Source organism: Macrobrachium nipponense, chromosome 1 (assembly GCF_015104395.2).
Source record: "Macrobrachium nipponense isolate FS-2020 chromosome 1, ASM1510439v2, whole genome shotgun sequence".
NCBI classification, from domain to species: Eukaryota; Metazoa; Arthropoda; class Malacostraca; order Decapoda; family Palaemonidae; genus Macrobrachium; species Macrobrachium nipponense.
In genome coordinates this window covers 201,085,874-201,099,857 of record NC_087200.1, presented here as the reverse complement: position 1 = coordinate 201,099,857, position 13,984 = coordinate 201,085,874, and the positions used below count along the sequence as shown (strand labels likewise).

At 39.3% G+C, this 13,984-nt stretch overlaps 1 protein-coding gene across 1 annotated transcript in view; it reads right to left on the bottom strand.

Annotated features, from left to right (window-relative positions):
• The window catches only part of LOC135219059 (cytochrome P450 2L1-like), a 30,240-nt gene extending 17,309 nt beyond the window's left edge, over positions 1–12,931 (bottom strand). Inside the window, exons 1-5 of the mRNA XM_064255489.1 lie at positions 12,907–12,931; positions 11,945–11,989; positions 9,070–9,169; positions 8,777–8,910; positions 6,616–6,834 (exon numbers count right to left, since the gene is read on the bottom strand). Of these exons, the coding sequence (XP_064111559.1) occupies positions 6,616–6,834; positions 8,777–8,910; positions 9,070–9,169; positions 11,945–11,989; positions 12,907–12,931 (523 nt within the window). The remainder of the gene's footprint in view (positions 1–6,615; positions 6,835–8,776; positions 8,911–9,069; positions 9,170–11,944; positions 11,990–12,906) is intronic.
• Between the last annotated feature and the right edge of the window lie 1,053 nt (positions 12,932–13,984).

Genomic DNA, 13,984 nt, shown 5'->3' with positions numbered 1-13,984 from the left:
ATCATTTATCATCCAAAAAACATACATCTCTGTAAGAGAGAGAGAGAGAGAGAGAGAGAGAGAGATATTTTCGTATTTTCGTAGTATTTGTAAAATACTTTCACATATGATTTTTGTAATTACAATTATTATTATTATTATTATTATTATTATTATTATTATTATTATTATTATTATTATTATTACTACTACTATTCTATCATATGAAAATATTATAAACATATTATACATAGTGTACCACAAAAATCTCTCATCTCAGTGAGAGAGAGAGAGGAGAGAGGAGAGAGAGAGAGGAGAGAGACGAGAGAGACCTGGAGTTCGAAAGAACAGATGCGTTGGTAATATGACTGGGATTTCCTTCATTCTTACATAATTTTTTTAAATTTATAAAATCTTACTAATTCAATGTAGTATTTTCTTTATTGAAGTGATTGCTCTTTACATTAATATTAATATTAGAAAATTAGTAAATCATTTATCACACAAGAAGCATACATCCCTGTAAGGGAGAGAGAGAGAGAATTATTAGTTATTACGTGATATCATTTAATCTTATTAAACTTACTAATACAGTATTGATCAATATTAATATTTTAAAATTAGTAAATCATTTTTGTATCATAAAAATGTATTTAGGCATGAAAATAACATCAAAATACACTAATTAGTGATTATTTATCGTCGGAAAATCCCGCGAATAGGCGAATTCACTGCAAGTAATGGGTAGATATGGTCCAGATAAAAATCAGCGAATCAGTGAGTCTGCGAATCCGGAGAACGCGAATACGGGGGCCCACTGTATTCAATCATTCAGTCACGCAAAAGTCACTTTCATTCATCACTACCACTTGGATTTCTATCCTTTCACATAACATTCCCACCACAAGCATACCTAAAGTCCCTATTCCTTGTACCTCCCCTTTACATTTCCTAATCTCACACTCACTCCACAACTTATCACATCCATTCTTAAAAAGAACACTGACAATGCATCCATATCAATCAAAGCAACCAAATATACCCCTTTGCACCTTACTTTTACACTCATGCATTCATGGGCTCTATCCCCGAACCCTTCTTCATGCAACAACCCTTCTCGTACATGCATCACTATTAACTGCCGGCACACTAGAGGACCCACCCAACTGAATCCCCTTAACACCTACTCATCCTCTTTTGCCTACACACACTTGCTACATGACCTTCCACTCCACATTCAGCACACTTTGCATGCTGCTCTTTACACATACTAGCGTAATGCCCATTCTTTCCACAGTTGCCGCAAACCATGTTTATACAGGTACCCTGACATCCACTAGCTATATGCCCTGTTTGCCCACACCTATAACAGGCTCCTATTGCCCACCAACATTCATTCTTCTTATGCCCGAGTTTCCCCACATCTGTAACACTTCTGCTCTCACTCACAGCTAACTAACCCTAACCTTCAGACACTTGCACTTGTAGCTCTCTTAGGTTTCACCACACTTACATAACTTGCTCCAACGCTCCTATCAACCACTCGCTCTGCCATTCGCCTCGGCCCTTCTAAAACTGCTTCCCTATACTATAGTCATTAACAGCTCGAAAAGTGGGCTGTGTGTGTGGAGAGGTGGGAGCTGGGGAAGAACTGTCGTATGCTCAGCTGGACACCATTCTTTCTTGCTCAAGTTGCTTCCCAGTCATTTTAGTTGTGGGGGTCGTAAAGTTGATCAGTTGTAACTCACATAGGTCATAAGTCGACAACTAGCTGTATACGATATATGTACCATGATATTATCATTATTGTTTACGCAAGGCTAACTTGTTAATGTTATTCAATTTCTCTTTGTACTGAATTACCATAAGCCAATGTGCATTGAACCCAGAGAATTAGTTGAAATTAATAATTACTATGCCATATATGTATAGTAATGTATAGTGTGTAGTGTAGGCTATGGCGTACCCACTATATTGTAAAGATTGTACTAATTACCCTAGTGTAGGCTAGGATAGTATGTATTCTTTTTCATGGATAAATTAACATGGCCGAGTTACAAAAAAAAACCCAAAAAAAATCGTCTTACGACTGGTTGGTCGTAACCAATTGCAGTTTGTAAGTCGACAACTAGCTGTATTCCCCTGGCCCTATACACGTCGGCAAAACGCTGACCACAGCAGCCACATTGAAACTCTGGGTTCCTTCTTAGGTCCCCAGAAGGATTCGAGATGAGAGGGGCAGTCACCTGAGGAAGAGGTTGTTGTGGCTACCCCATGATCGTTGCACTGACAAATCATCACTACAATCTGAGCAAAGGTCCTCTGTATCTTGGGGATGTCTGAATCTCTGGGCAAGGGGTCCTGCGCCCCTTTGAGAGACTGATCCTCCCAATCTACTCTCCCCTGAGGGAGAACCTCACCAGACCCTCTGGATCGTTCCTCAACGGTATGGACACTAAAACCACTCCAGGAACGTAGGCCCCCAATGCTGAATCCCGAGGAGAGTACCCTGCAGGATTCCTTTTATCCACCTCGCCCCTCCCAGCATAGTCCGAGGAAGTAGAGGGAATAAGAGAAGAGGATTGGATGCTTTCATTCCTTCTCATAGTGACGCTCTCAGAAGAAATGAGCCATGCCCTGTCACCAACCTGCGGCGAAGATAAAGGCATCACCAACCCACGGTGATGACAGAGGCATGGGTCTAGGAGAGCTTGGTTACCTTGTGAGACACTTTCCCAAGGAGAATGCAGAGGTTCTTGCCAAGCTATAGCAACGACGGTGGCAGCTACCAGAATGGCGAGAACATGCATTGTCCTCATGACGCATCCCAGCCCTCTTCGAGGTCAAAACCTCGTGTGAAGAGGACTGTATAGGGGACCTCCTCCTAGCTTTTCCAGATGCCTTGTCCTGAGGGGCAGCGACATCAAGCCCGGCACCTGGCAAAGAGCCAGACTTGGCTTTTGCAGGTGGGTCCATGCCATAGCTTGGTCCCTTCTCTTGCCCCGCACCACTGTCATTGTCATGACAAGAGAGAAGACTCCCCTTCACTGGGGGGCTGTACACTCTGAGAAACTCGCAGACGAGTCTCCGACATGGCCCCGGTTAAATGAGCAGTGCCCTTGGTATCAGGGACTGGAGAATGGATCTTGGTTTGTACTCCTGAGGCTCCTAAGGTACTAGACCCTGGAGATAACGTCAAGAAGCAGGTGAGCCAATATGAGAGCCAACTGCTTCCTCCTCTGGGGGAGGATGCAGATCATATAAGTCTCGTGGCGAGACTTCTTAAGGGAAGGAGAAGCTACCTTCTCCTTCTTAGGTCAGGAAGCCTTCGAAGAGGCAGCAGACGATGACGAAGACGAAGTTGCCAGACCTCTTCTTCCTCAACTTCCACTGAAGAGAAGTCAAGGGCCCCCAATGGGCAGCAGACAACTCAGCAGGTCCAGGAGCAGGTATAGGAGCAGGAGCAGGCACAGCAATAGGAACAGCAGGATGGGTCACCTCTGCCACCACCAGGGGTGAGAGAGGTGGAACAAGAACCACTGGTACAGGCAGTGGTGCCACCCCAAAACCAGGAGGAGGTGGTGCTGTAGTCACAGGTACCAGGAGATGGCATGCTGGCAAATGAGCTCTGGTCCCCATCACCACAGTAAGGGACATGTTGGTCGGATGGTGCAACAAAACTAGGAAGGGCAGCATGTAATAATTAGGCTGAGTCACCGTAGGGTAGTGGTGGGTGATTACAGCATGGATTCATTTGCAATGATGGCACTAGTACTATTCAAGTGTGCCAGCACAGCACGTACAGCCGGCGGCCCCACCAGTCCCAGTGAAACCCATGCCTGTTTTAGACCTGACACCTCACCTGTGAAAGAAACAGCCAGGTTAGCAAGGGGGTGTCCCCCTTGCTCTGATGGCGTACCTTCAGAGTGAGAGGAGGCCCCCAAATAGAGTGTTGCCCTGGTTCACAGCTTCCCACCCCCCCCTCCCACCAAACTCCTTCCTCCCTGACTCATCAGGAGAGGAAGCAGGAGAAGAGACTTTCCCCAAAGGAGAGGAAGTGAGCATGGGACAATTGCCAGGAGAGAGGTAGGAAAATGAAGTGGTAACTACCACAGGAGTGGTGGGGGGGGGGTATTACCACCATCCATAGATTTAGGAATCTTCCTAACATACCTTTTCCTCCGTACAATGATCTTCAAGATTACATTCACGCCCTCGGCAAGATGAATAGAAGACATAAGGATCAACATTAAGGGAAGTGCGGATTTTGTCGCAATTCTTACCCTGCACCCCAGGGTACTGCCGACTGGGGGCAGAACTCTCTAGTGATTGCAATTCTTGGGTTTGAAGGTAAATATTATGCAAACACACACAACACAACATACACATTGTATATTCAAGAACAAAACAAGGAAAAATCCCACTGGGTTTGAAAAGAAATCAGCTGTCAACAGTTGGACAGAGAGCGGTGATGCACACACATCCATAATGACACCCGAAAGCAAATTGGAATGTTTATGTTCGGTCAGGAGAGACTCCCAACGACTGGACCAACTTGTTTAAAAATGTCAGTGGCTGTGTCCAGGCTTCGCCTTAAGTGTTCCTATTGTAAAGGAGCAAGGGTTTGTATATCGTGTAGGAACTTAGACAAATTTCCTTGCTCTCTCTTCTCTGAGAACCAGCTCTCAAGATCATTATATACCTTTCTAGCAGAGGATGAGAGCACCATCTTTGGAAGTTTAGTGGAGCCAGTCGGGCTGTGGCCCAAAAAGAATGTCAAAGCCAGGGAAGATGGAGTTACTGGAGAGAAAAACCCAGGGAACATTTGCAGTAAATAAGTCATCACGGCTGCACAAGCCGAAGGTGTAGAATTCTGATTAAATCTGCCAATATCACTCTCTTCATCCAAAGAGAATGATAGGTGTGAGTCCACAGGTGTCTGAGGAGCCATGTTCACTACTCCTGTCGAGGGATCCTTCTTAAGTAAATTTATAATGACTGCAAGCTATCACTGAATCAGGGCTAACGATGAACCCACAGTGTTTTCAGCAAGAAGCAAGGGATAAGGAAGCAGAGCCAAAGCAGCTGGCACCAAACACCTGGCATCTAATGCCAGAACCATCTGAAACCATGCCAAGCTCTCCTTAGACCGATCGGTGCATTCAACAGTAACATGATCAGGCAAATGATAACCAGGCACTAAAGAGAGTTCTTGAGTGCCAGAGGGAGATCAGTCACCAAATTCAATATGGGCGCAAATGGGAGCTCGGGAGCAAGTGGGAGCTCAGGCGATACTGACCAGTCAGGAACACATGGGAGTTTAAGTGCCTTAGCACTTTACATTCTGACGGAAAATGCTCTAGAGAATCCCAAAAACTACACGATGGTAGCAAGGCTTTCACAGCACTGCTGGAGAGTGAACACAGTCTACTGCGGGCCTTTTCAGTGGCTGTGATATGTCACTAAAGCGCCACATCCAATGGCAATCCGTAGTCACAACCTGAGACGCTACAACAGGTCCTACTGAGGGGGCATCTGCTCGTGGGCAAACCCCACCGACCTCCCTAGGGCTTCTGGTATGATGGCTCCCAAGTGTAAGAGAGTACACCAGTGACCTTTGCCTAGGGCTAGGAGCATCGGTGGGACAAACAGGCACTTCCTCCACCCTTACTATCCATTTTGTCCATAAGGACTTCCACTGATTTGCCCGATTGGGCCACTATGTCCACAGTCAGACCAATCTTCTGGTCAAAATTATTATGATTCATTTTGGACTCGAGGCTAGCAAGGGGATCAGGGTCTGAAGTGAGGGAGCTCGGTAAAGGAACAGGTTGAATAGTTAAAGTATTAGGAATGGGGACAGAGAAGGAGCGGGTACAGAAATTATGGGAACATCTACAGAAGACTTAAGTGAATTATCTTAAGTCCTATTCCTCACTGTTTACTCTCGGCACTAACAGCCACTTTACATTTTCTGCCCTTGTCTAATTTATTGAAATGTGATTCTAATACCCTCCATTTTTTTACATCCCAATCAGAACACTCAATGCAGGTCAAATTAATGGAGCACACCTGTCCCCTACATTCCATAAACATAAAGTGAATAACATTTAGTTTTCGTTAGTCTCAAATGCTGCAACTGTAAGCTAGCTGCACTTGAGTTGGACATGATAACAAGTCAACTTTACTACAAGTCAATAGTATAATTAAATTCCGGTGATAAAATCTTGTTACCAAAGAATCTAACAGAAAACTTGACAATACAAAGCCAAAGGCTACCAATACAACAACAAAGGGAGAAAAACACAGATGGAGAAATAGACGAAAATCAAAATCAAACCAACCACTCACAACTGAACTTCAGTTGAAAACTGGCAGTAAACTATTGACGAACCTCAGCTATGTTGTTCCTTCCTTACCCTGAAAGTGTGCAGGCCCAATTAACATACACAAACAAGCGTTACCTTGAATTTCAAAATTTAAGCTGCCGGCAAGTGCAAACATTAAGCATTATAAACTCTCTCGTCAAGTTTGTTATGTTACATACATAAAATGTTTAATTAACTCTGTCCAAGATAAGCATATCAGTTTTTATACAGGCCAAAAAAAAAGTCAAGAAAAGTAGTCATCACATACTTGCTACAAGCTTCCAGATGACGTTCAACACAGCGACATTGAGACACCAGGATATTTCTATGGGTTTCCCAGCTGTCCTCTCAAAAGTCTCTACAAGGTTCTGAGCCTCGTACTGGATGACACCCTCAAAGGAGGACTTTCCCATGCCAAAATCCTTCAGGTGTCTGAGGGCAAACCTCCTGCCCTGTACCCAGACATCACCGACTGAACTTACAATTCCTAAGTAAAAGAAACAGTTAAGAGACATTAAGCCACATGAGATAAGTGTGCGTCTGTCACTGGTTCTACGCCTGGGGTAAGCATATCTGGTTTCTTCCAGACATATTGTCAACACATGCAATATCAAGTTATCTTGTCACTGCCTCAATCTACTGTCACTAATGATTCTATAAAGACAGTAATAAATCATCTCATCACCCATGAAAGTGTTGAAACCCTTTAGTTATCTCACCAAGAACAGAGATTATCCTCCTGTGAAATATATATATATATATATATATATATATATATATATATATATATATATATATATATATATATATATATATTTATGTATATAGTATGTAGTATGTATGATATAATATATATATATATATATATATATATATATATATATATATATATATATATATATATATATATATATATATATATCCTGCAGGAGCATCTGAGTGCCCACACGACCATGATATAAAGAGAAGGACTCGCTACCAAGGTTCAATCCTCCAGCACCCATAGCTGTGATAATGCCCTGGCAGACCTGGGCAAAACCTTGCATCAAGAGAGAGAGAGAGAGAGAGAGAGCGAGAAGAGAGAGAGAGAACAACTTGTAGTAGCAGTAATAAATATAATTCAATATGACTATACCGGATATGATGATCCCCTTTGGTACGTTGCTTGCCAGTTTTAGCAACACTGAGAAATCCTTGATAAAGAAAGTAGAGAAGCCTAGACAAACTTAATGGAGCTGATGCAGCAATCCTTCTTAATAATAATACGTAATACGTCATAATAATATTGAAGGAGATTGCTGCTTCAGCTGCATTGATTTTATAGAAATTCTTTTCTATTCTTTTTATTACGGCTTTTTATTATGGGAGGAATAGGGAAAAGTCAAGATCTATTAGTTTTTTGTAAATATTATTTCAAAGAAAATCAAATCTGGTGTACATCATGTGTAGATTAATACAATTCTAATTTAATAGTATAATGGTGGAATTACATATAGTTTGAGGGCCAATGTTTCTTCTGGTTTCGACCAGATATTCTCAAGGCTGTGGCTTTGAGCAGACTGACGATGGATTCAGGTTCTACCCTATTTATAGTTGGGGGTCAGCAGGGGGTGTCATGTGAGCTGAATTTTCGCTGGTCTGGGGCACAGTGCTCGTCTCCTATTGGCGGCTGGAAGAGATCTTCAAGCCACTTTCAAAAAGTTGATGCCCTTGTTGCCTCAATCTTGTAGACCGACGAGTCTGGACTGTGTAACATTGCGTGACGTTATGGCTGGCCGAATTGTCATTGGCACCATGCAGCGTGCACCAGCCAATGAAAATTTGGCCAACCATGACGTCATGCAACATCACACACTCCAGCTTTGTCGGTCTGCAAGATTTAGGCAATGAGAGCATCGACTTTAAGAGTGATTGAAGATCTCTTCCAGCCACCAATAGGAGACGAGCACCATGGCCGCGACCAATGAAAATTCATCTCACGGGACACCCCCAGTTGACACCACCCCCCCTAAAAATATAGTAGAACCTGAATCCATCATTAGTCAACTCAAAGTCAATCTATGAAATATTGGAAAAGCCATAATAAGAATAGAAAAGAATTTCTTCTATAAAATCAATGCAGCTGAAGCAGCAGCCTCCGTCGATAAAACAAGCTTGAAAGTGGGTTTTCTACGTAAATATAATACATAATAATGATAATAATCCTAACTAAAATCTAGTCAATCAGAATGTTGAAAGGCTGGAGAGTAAACAATGTGGCAATGAGTTGGGAACCAGTTATATATTGATGCTTTGACTTAGGCCTAGAAATGGAAAGCATCTGCTAGATATCTTAATTATTTTATCATAATGCAATAATGAAGCGCCAAGCAATTGTAAGTTTGGTGAAAACGGCTAAACCGTTAACCGTTAAGAAACAAGAAACTGACCTGCATTACTGTGAAATTTAACCATGTCGAAAGAAAACACGTAAGGCCTTCCCTGACATTCAGGCCTACTGAATGTGGTCTTTATCAGTTCGTAATCACAGAAGCCCACAAACACATGGCTGCCAATTTTCCAACTGACGAGATAAAATATGATATAATCATAATTAATTTAAAATTAAAACAAAATACAACTACTTCGGAAAGTGAATTTGCTATCGGTGTTCATTAAAAAAACTGGAACCAAATTGTTAATTTGTCAGTAGTAAGAAGAAGAAAGCCTTTTGAATACTTACGTAAATATATCTCCATATTGTTCTCTAAGATCACTGACGATTTTTCGGGTATTATTGGTATAGAGAGGGATGTACCCAATGATTGGGAGACCCCATCGTCCTGGAAAAGGTGGTTGCATAATTCTTAAAAATTCAGATATTTGAATCTTTAAATATTAAACATTTTCAAGCGGGATTCTCATTACACTCGCACCAGCAGAGCACTAGGCCCAACCAAATCTGGCATGAATAGACATGACAGTTGAATTTTAAACACTAAAACAACCTTTTATACTAAACGGGTAGTTTTTTTCAAGATCTTATCATTCCTAGGTAATTTTGATCTGTAAAGAACTGAGGTTTTATTTTTGGAACAAAGAGCCAAGCAAGTCTGACATTTACAGCTACAAGAGCATTCAGATGTAGTAATTCGTTTTTGGAACATATGATTGGGCCTCTCTCATTCTCTCTCTCAAATGCACTCAATAACAGACTTTTTAAAAATAAACTTCAACAGATACTGAAAGTTTTGAAGATGTTTTTTTTCTGAAAAGCGTATCTTCTCAGACAGACTTTGGTACAATATGAATAGTGAACCCTATTTTTAGGCTGACAGCCAGATACAGTATTGGCCTACAAAAACTAATCCAAAGGATTATCATATTTTGCTGTTCCTAATGATCGAGCTATCATACCTTCTAAGCTGGGGTGTTTTTTTTATGAAAAAGTCAATAAAAATGCAGTTTCGTCGTTTTCAATATACCCAAAACATTAAAAGTAAGGTTTTCGTAGGATTTTTTTATGATTTTCGATGATGTTCTGGTTTATGACAATTTTTGGTGTAAGAACGGAACCCCCATCGTAAATCTGGGACTGCCTGTACTGAATGCGTAAACTCAAAGGTAAAACAAGTTGTATCCTATATATCTATTGTAAAAATGAGAAAAAGCGAGTCTGTTTGTTCCAAGTGAACCGATCAGTATGAAATTTGGCACAGAGGTTAAGCTCACAGAGGGTTCGAACATAAGCTAATTAGATTTTCTTTAAAATATATATAACCCACTTAAAAATTATTACTACTACTACACACACACACACACCTAATGTAACTTTTATTTTTGAGTCGATCTGGTTCAAATTTGATACATAGGCAATTGGTGCTATTTGCATTAATTCAAATAGTTACCATACCGTTCAGGGCACTGGGGGGACCCTGTTGAATATATCTTTTAGCTTTGGGGCCAATTTTGGTCAAATTTAAAGCATGGGTTACTGACACCAATTTACAAACTACTATAATAATGTTTGGGGCCCTGGGGGGATACCTATGCACCCTTCTCAATATACCTTTCTTGTTATTTTGCAAATAAGGTTTAAAATTTGAAATGACAAATTTTCTCAGACAATTTGTATTTTTCATAGCCAAATGTGGGTTAATAGTATTTAAGTGCATTACGTATTTGAAAATAGTAAGATTGGCGCATGCTCTGATGGGGGCATAAAAATAATTAGACCATACACGCCATACACAAATTCCACTCTTATTTTTTTCACATTTTTATCTAAATTTTGACCTAGGATATTATTACTTTTTCTGAAAGTGATTGCGTAATCCACCTCAATAGGGTTTGTCATCACAAATGGCATGCAGCTTTTTGTCCTGAACAATGATGGGTACATCAGCTAGTATTATATAACACGGTACATAACAGCAATATCACAATACGCTAAAACATAAACAAAGTTGAATGGCAGGCAGGAGTTAACTACGTGCTTCATCACCTTGTTTAAATTTGTACTGAAAGTATATTGTGTAGGATAAGAACTTGCCTCCATTACAAGAGAACAGAATTCAGAATCAGGTTTGTTAGAAACAGCTACTTTTTTCTAATGACATTGTTACTGACATCAGGTATCATCCAAATTTTATCCCTTTGTTATCAGATTTACATATCTCAGTATTCCACTCTGGAAGAGAACACAAGAACCAAACCATAGACCTATTGAAGTTCTGTAATAGATACAACATAACAGCAACTTCACACTTCAGAAACACTATTTTGTTACGATTCACAACTAAAAATAAGTTACTGATCAGCAGGAAAATTGTGTAGAAATTTTAGTTCATGTTTTAATTCAAAAATAAAAGAAACATCATACGATGATGCATGTATGTACGAAGACTCAAATTTAACAGAATGTGAGATGAATTGATGTCTCTTGTTAAAATTTAATGTAAGGAAAGCAGTCATTTTTCAAGTTATTTCACTGATCGGATTTTTTTTAACAGATGAATATCTAAAAAAAAAAAAATGCCCTTTTTCTTGTAGTCGCAAGGCTGGAGTGAAATGATCTCATCACTGAGAGTTCCATAAAAAAATATAACATGAAGGTCATTTCGAATACTATACATAGGTATACCGAGGGGGATAAAAATGAGCTATAAATATTTCAAAGAAAAATTGCGCTCAAATTCCACTTATCTATAGCTGTTCATTCCTACAGACATACACAACGCTGAACTGATTAGACTTCCCTCTGAGTGTGAAGATTTAAGTATATTTTGTAACCTATTTTTTAAGAGACTTCTTATTTTGTGGTTTAGTGACCGATAATAACATTAATATCAATAGGCTTTTCGTCTGAGTGTATTCCTGTGAGAGAAATTAAATCTACATACAATTCGTCTGAATTACATAATCCCCAAGGGAACAGATTTATTTTTTAAAATGCTACATTTTTGTAGAAAACTGAATATTATTTGTCAGTATATCACAAGAATTATACACAAGCGTGTTTTAGAGGTATCTAACTAGCTCTATAAAGACATCAAAAGAACTTAGACAACCTAAAAGCCTGGCTCTACCGAATTCTAGATCAAAACAGGACAAATCACCTGGTGGAAGACTGCTTGGCTTCCTGGTCAACCAGTAGAGTAGGCCTTATGAACAGAACAACCAATGTCATGTCAGCATGGTTCCGGGTGTTATAACTCTCTCCCTTGCTGTACCTCAATGCAGAACAGAGAAACTAAGAGCTACCCTTTCATCGATGGGTTTCATAGTAGTACTTACTTCCTTATCATTCAGAGAGATATGGCAAGTGATTTTATGTGCTGATTTTCTTGGATCCAGATGTAAACACCTCTCTCTTATCATGGGAAATGAAAAGGTAAAGCTTTTCGGAACTGAAGTTAATAGTTTAGACTGAGTTATCAAGATCAGATGAAGGACTGAGAAAAGGTTAATAACTCAAGATCAGATGAAGGATTGAAAAAAGGTTAGAGTACCTGAAAGGAAAAAAAGAAAGCTGAACTGAATGGAAATAAATATGCAAATGGTTCTTATATTAAAGATGTAAAGAAGAGATGCCGTTTAAAGATAAAGAAGAGATGCACATTTGAGAATGATTATGAAAGTAAGGACAACAAAACGAAGAGTAGACAGGCAGCAGGAGATTATATAAATGTACTGGTGTGATGCTACAGTAAAGTGAAAATGGTATAAATAAATGTCCTACTCATTTGTTTATGGTATGTCTAGATTACAGAAAGGTTCCAAGGAAAAATGCAAAATAATATTTTATGATTAGCACTGTAGATGTCAAATATTTTTATTTTTGTTATATATTTTATTTGCTGAGTCATCATTATAATTATAGTTCCTTGTATCAGGGGACACTCGTTGGTCTTATCTTGACACTTCAATTCAAATGGTTATTGCGATGTCACCATAAACATATAGTGCTCTCTCTCTCTCTCTCTCTCTCTCTCTCTCTCTCTCCAGTTACCTTAATGGTCATTTAAGAAAAAGGTCATATGAGTGATTTATCGTAAACTTATTCTTAGTAAATTGTTACCATAATGATTTTTATATTTGGCCATTTTTGAAGGTACATAACAAATAGCCTTAAATACATATTCACATCATTACTTGTTTCTATAATGTTATATTTTTGCTAAAGCAGTTGGAAACATTTATATGTACTAACAAATTATACATTTTATATATATACAGTGGTACCTTGACCTACGAGTTTAATTCATTCCATGGCTGAGCTCATGGCTCAATTTGCTTGCACATCAAATCAATTTTCTCCATTGAAAATACCTAAATGCCCTTAATCCATTCCAACACTCAAAATGCCAACCCATACTTTTATGTTTCATGTTATCAAATAAGGAAAATACATTTCTAAATAGTCTTCACCTTTCTGTTTTTTCTACAAGTGTGTAGGACAGGCTGATGAGAAAGCAAAAGTTGCTGGGTGGATTATCAGCAAAATGTTTTCGTCTTTGACCAATCTTTTCCTTCGGATCGTTACATAATTTTTAAATCCATCATGACTGTCCTCCCCCAGATTTCTTATTTGCCTTACAAGGTGTGCCAGCCCCACCTTGTAGACCAGTGGTGGCTTCCAGCACTTTTTTCAATGACATATGGTTATGTTTATTTATACTTAAACAGATTTGTTGTAAATAATGTAAATACGGCACTGTTGTTGTTGATGATGGTATTGTTTATTGTTTTGCTGATTTATAGAATGTTACTGTTGCTATGAATTTATTTATTAGTTTTGATACTGACGTTATGTTGTTAATTTTAATTGTTTTGGATGACATTGAACTGAACTCTGGGCCTGAAAGTCATTTCAGTAAGAAAATTGCAGAGTACTTTACTCAAATATTCAGGACATAAGTTCAGATTTTCTTGATCTCCAGAGTTGTGCTTGTACCTAAGATTTTATGTTTTTCTGAGACTTGTAAGTAGTAACAAGTCAAAGATTGAGTTTTTAATCTAGGAGTTTGATGGCCCTGACATTATTTATCGTCCCACACACAAGTTATGGCTGTATACTCTAATTCCAGACAACCTATTTATCATCAGAATGCTTGGAGTGTAGTTGCCATGAAGTTCTTTGTTTTAAAATTTTCAGT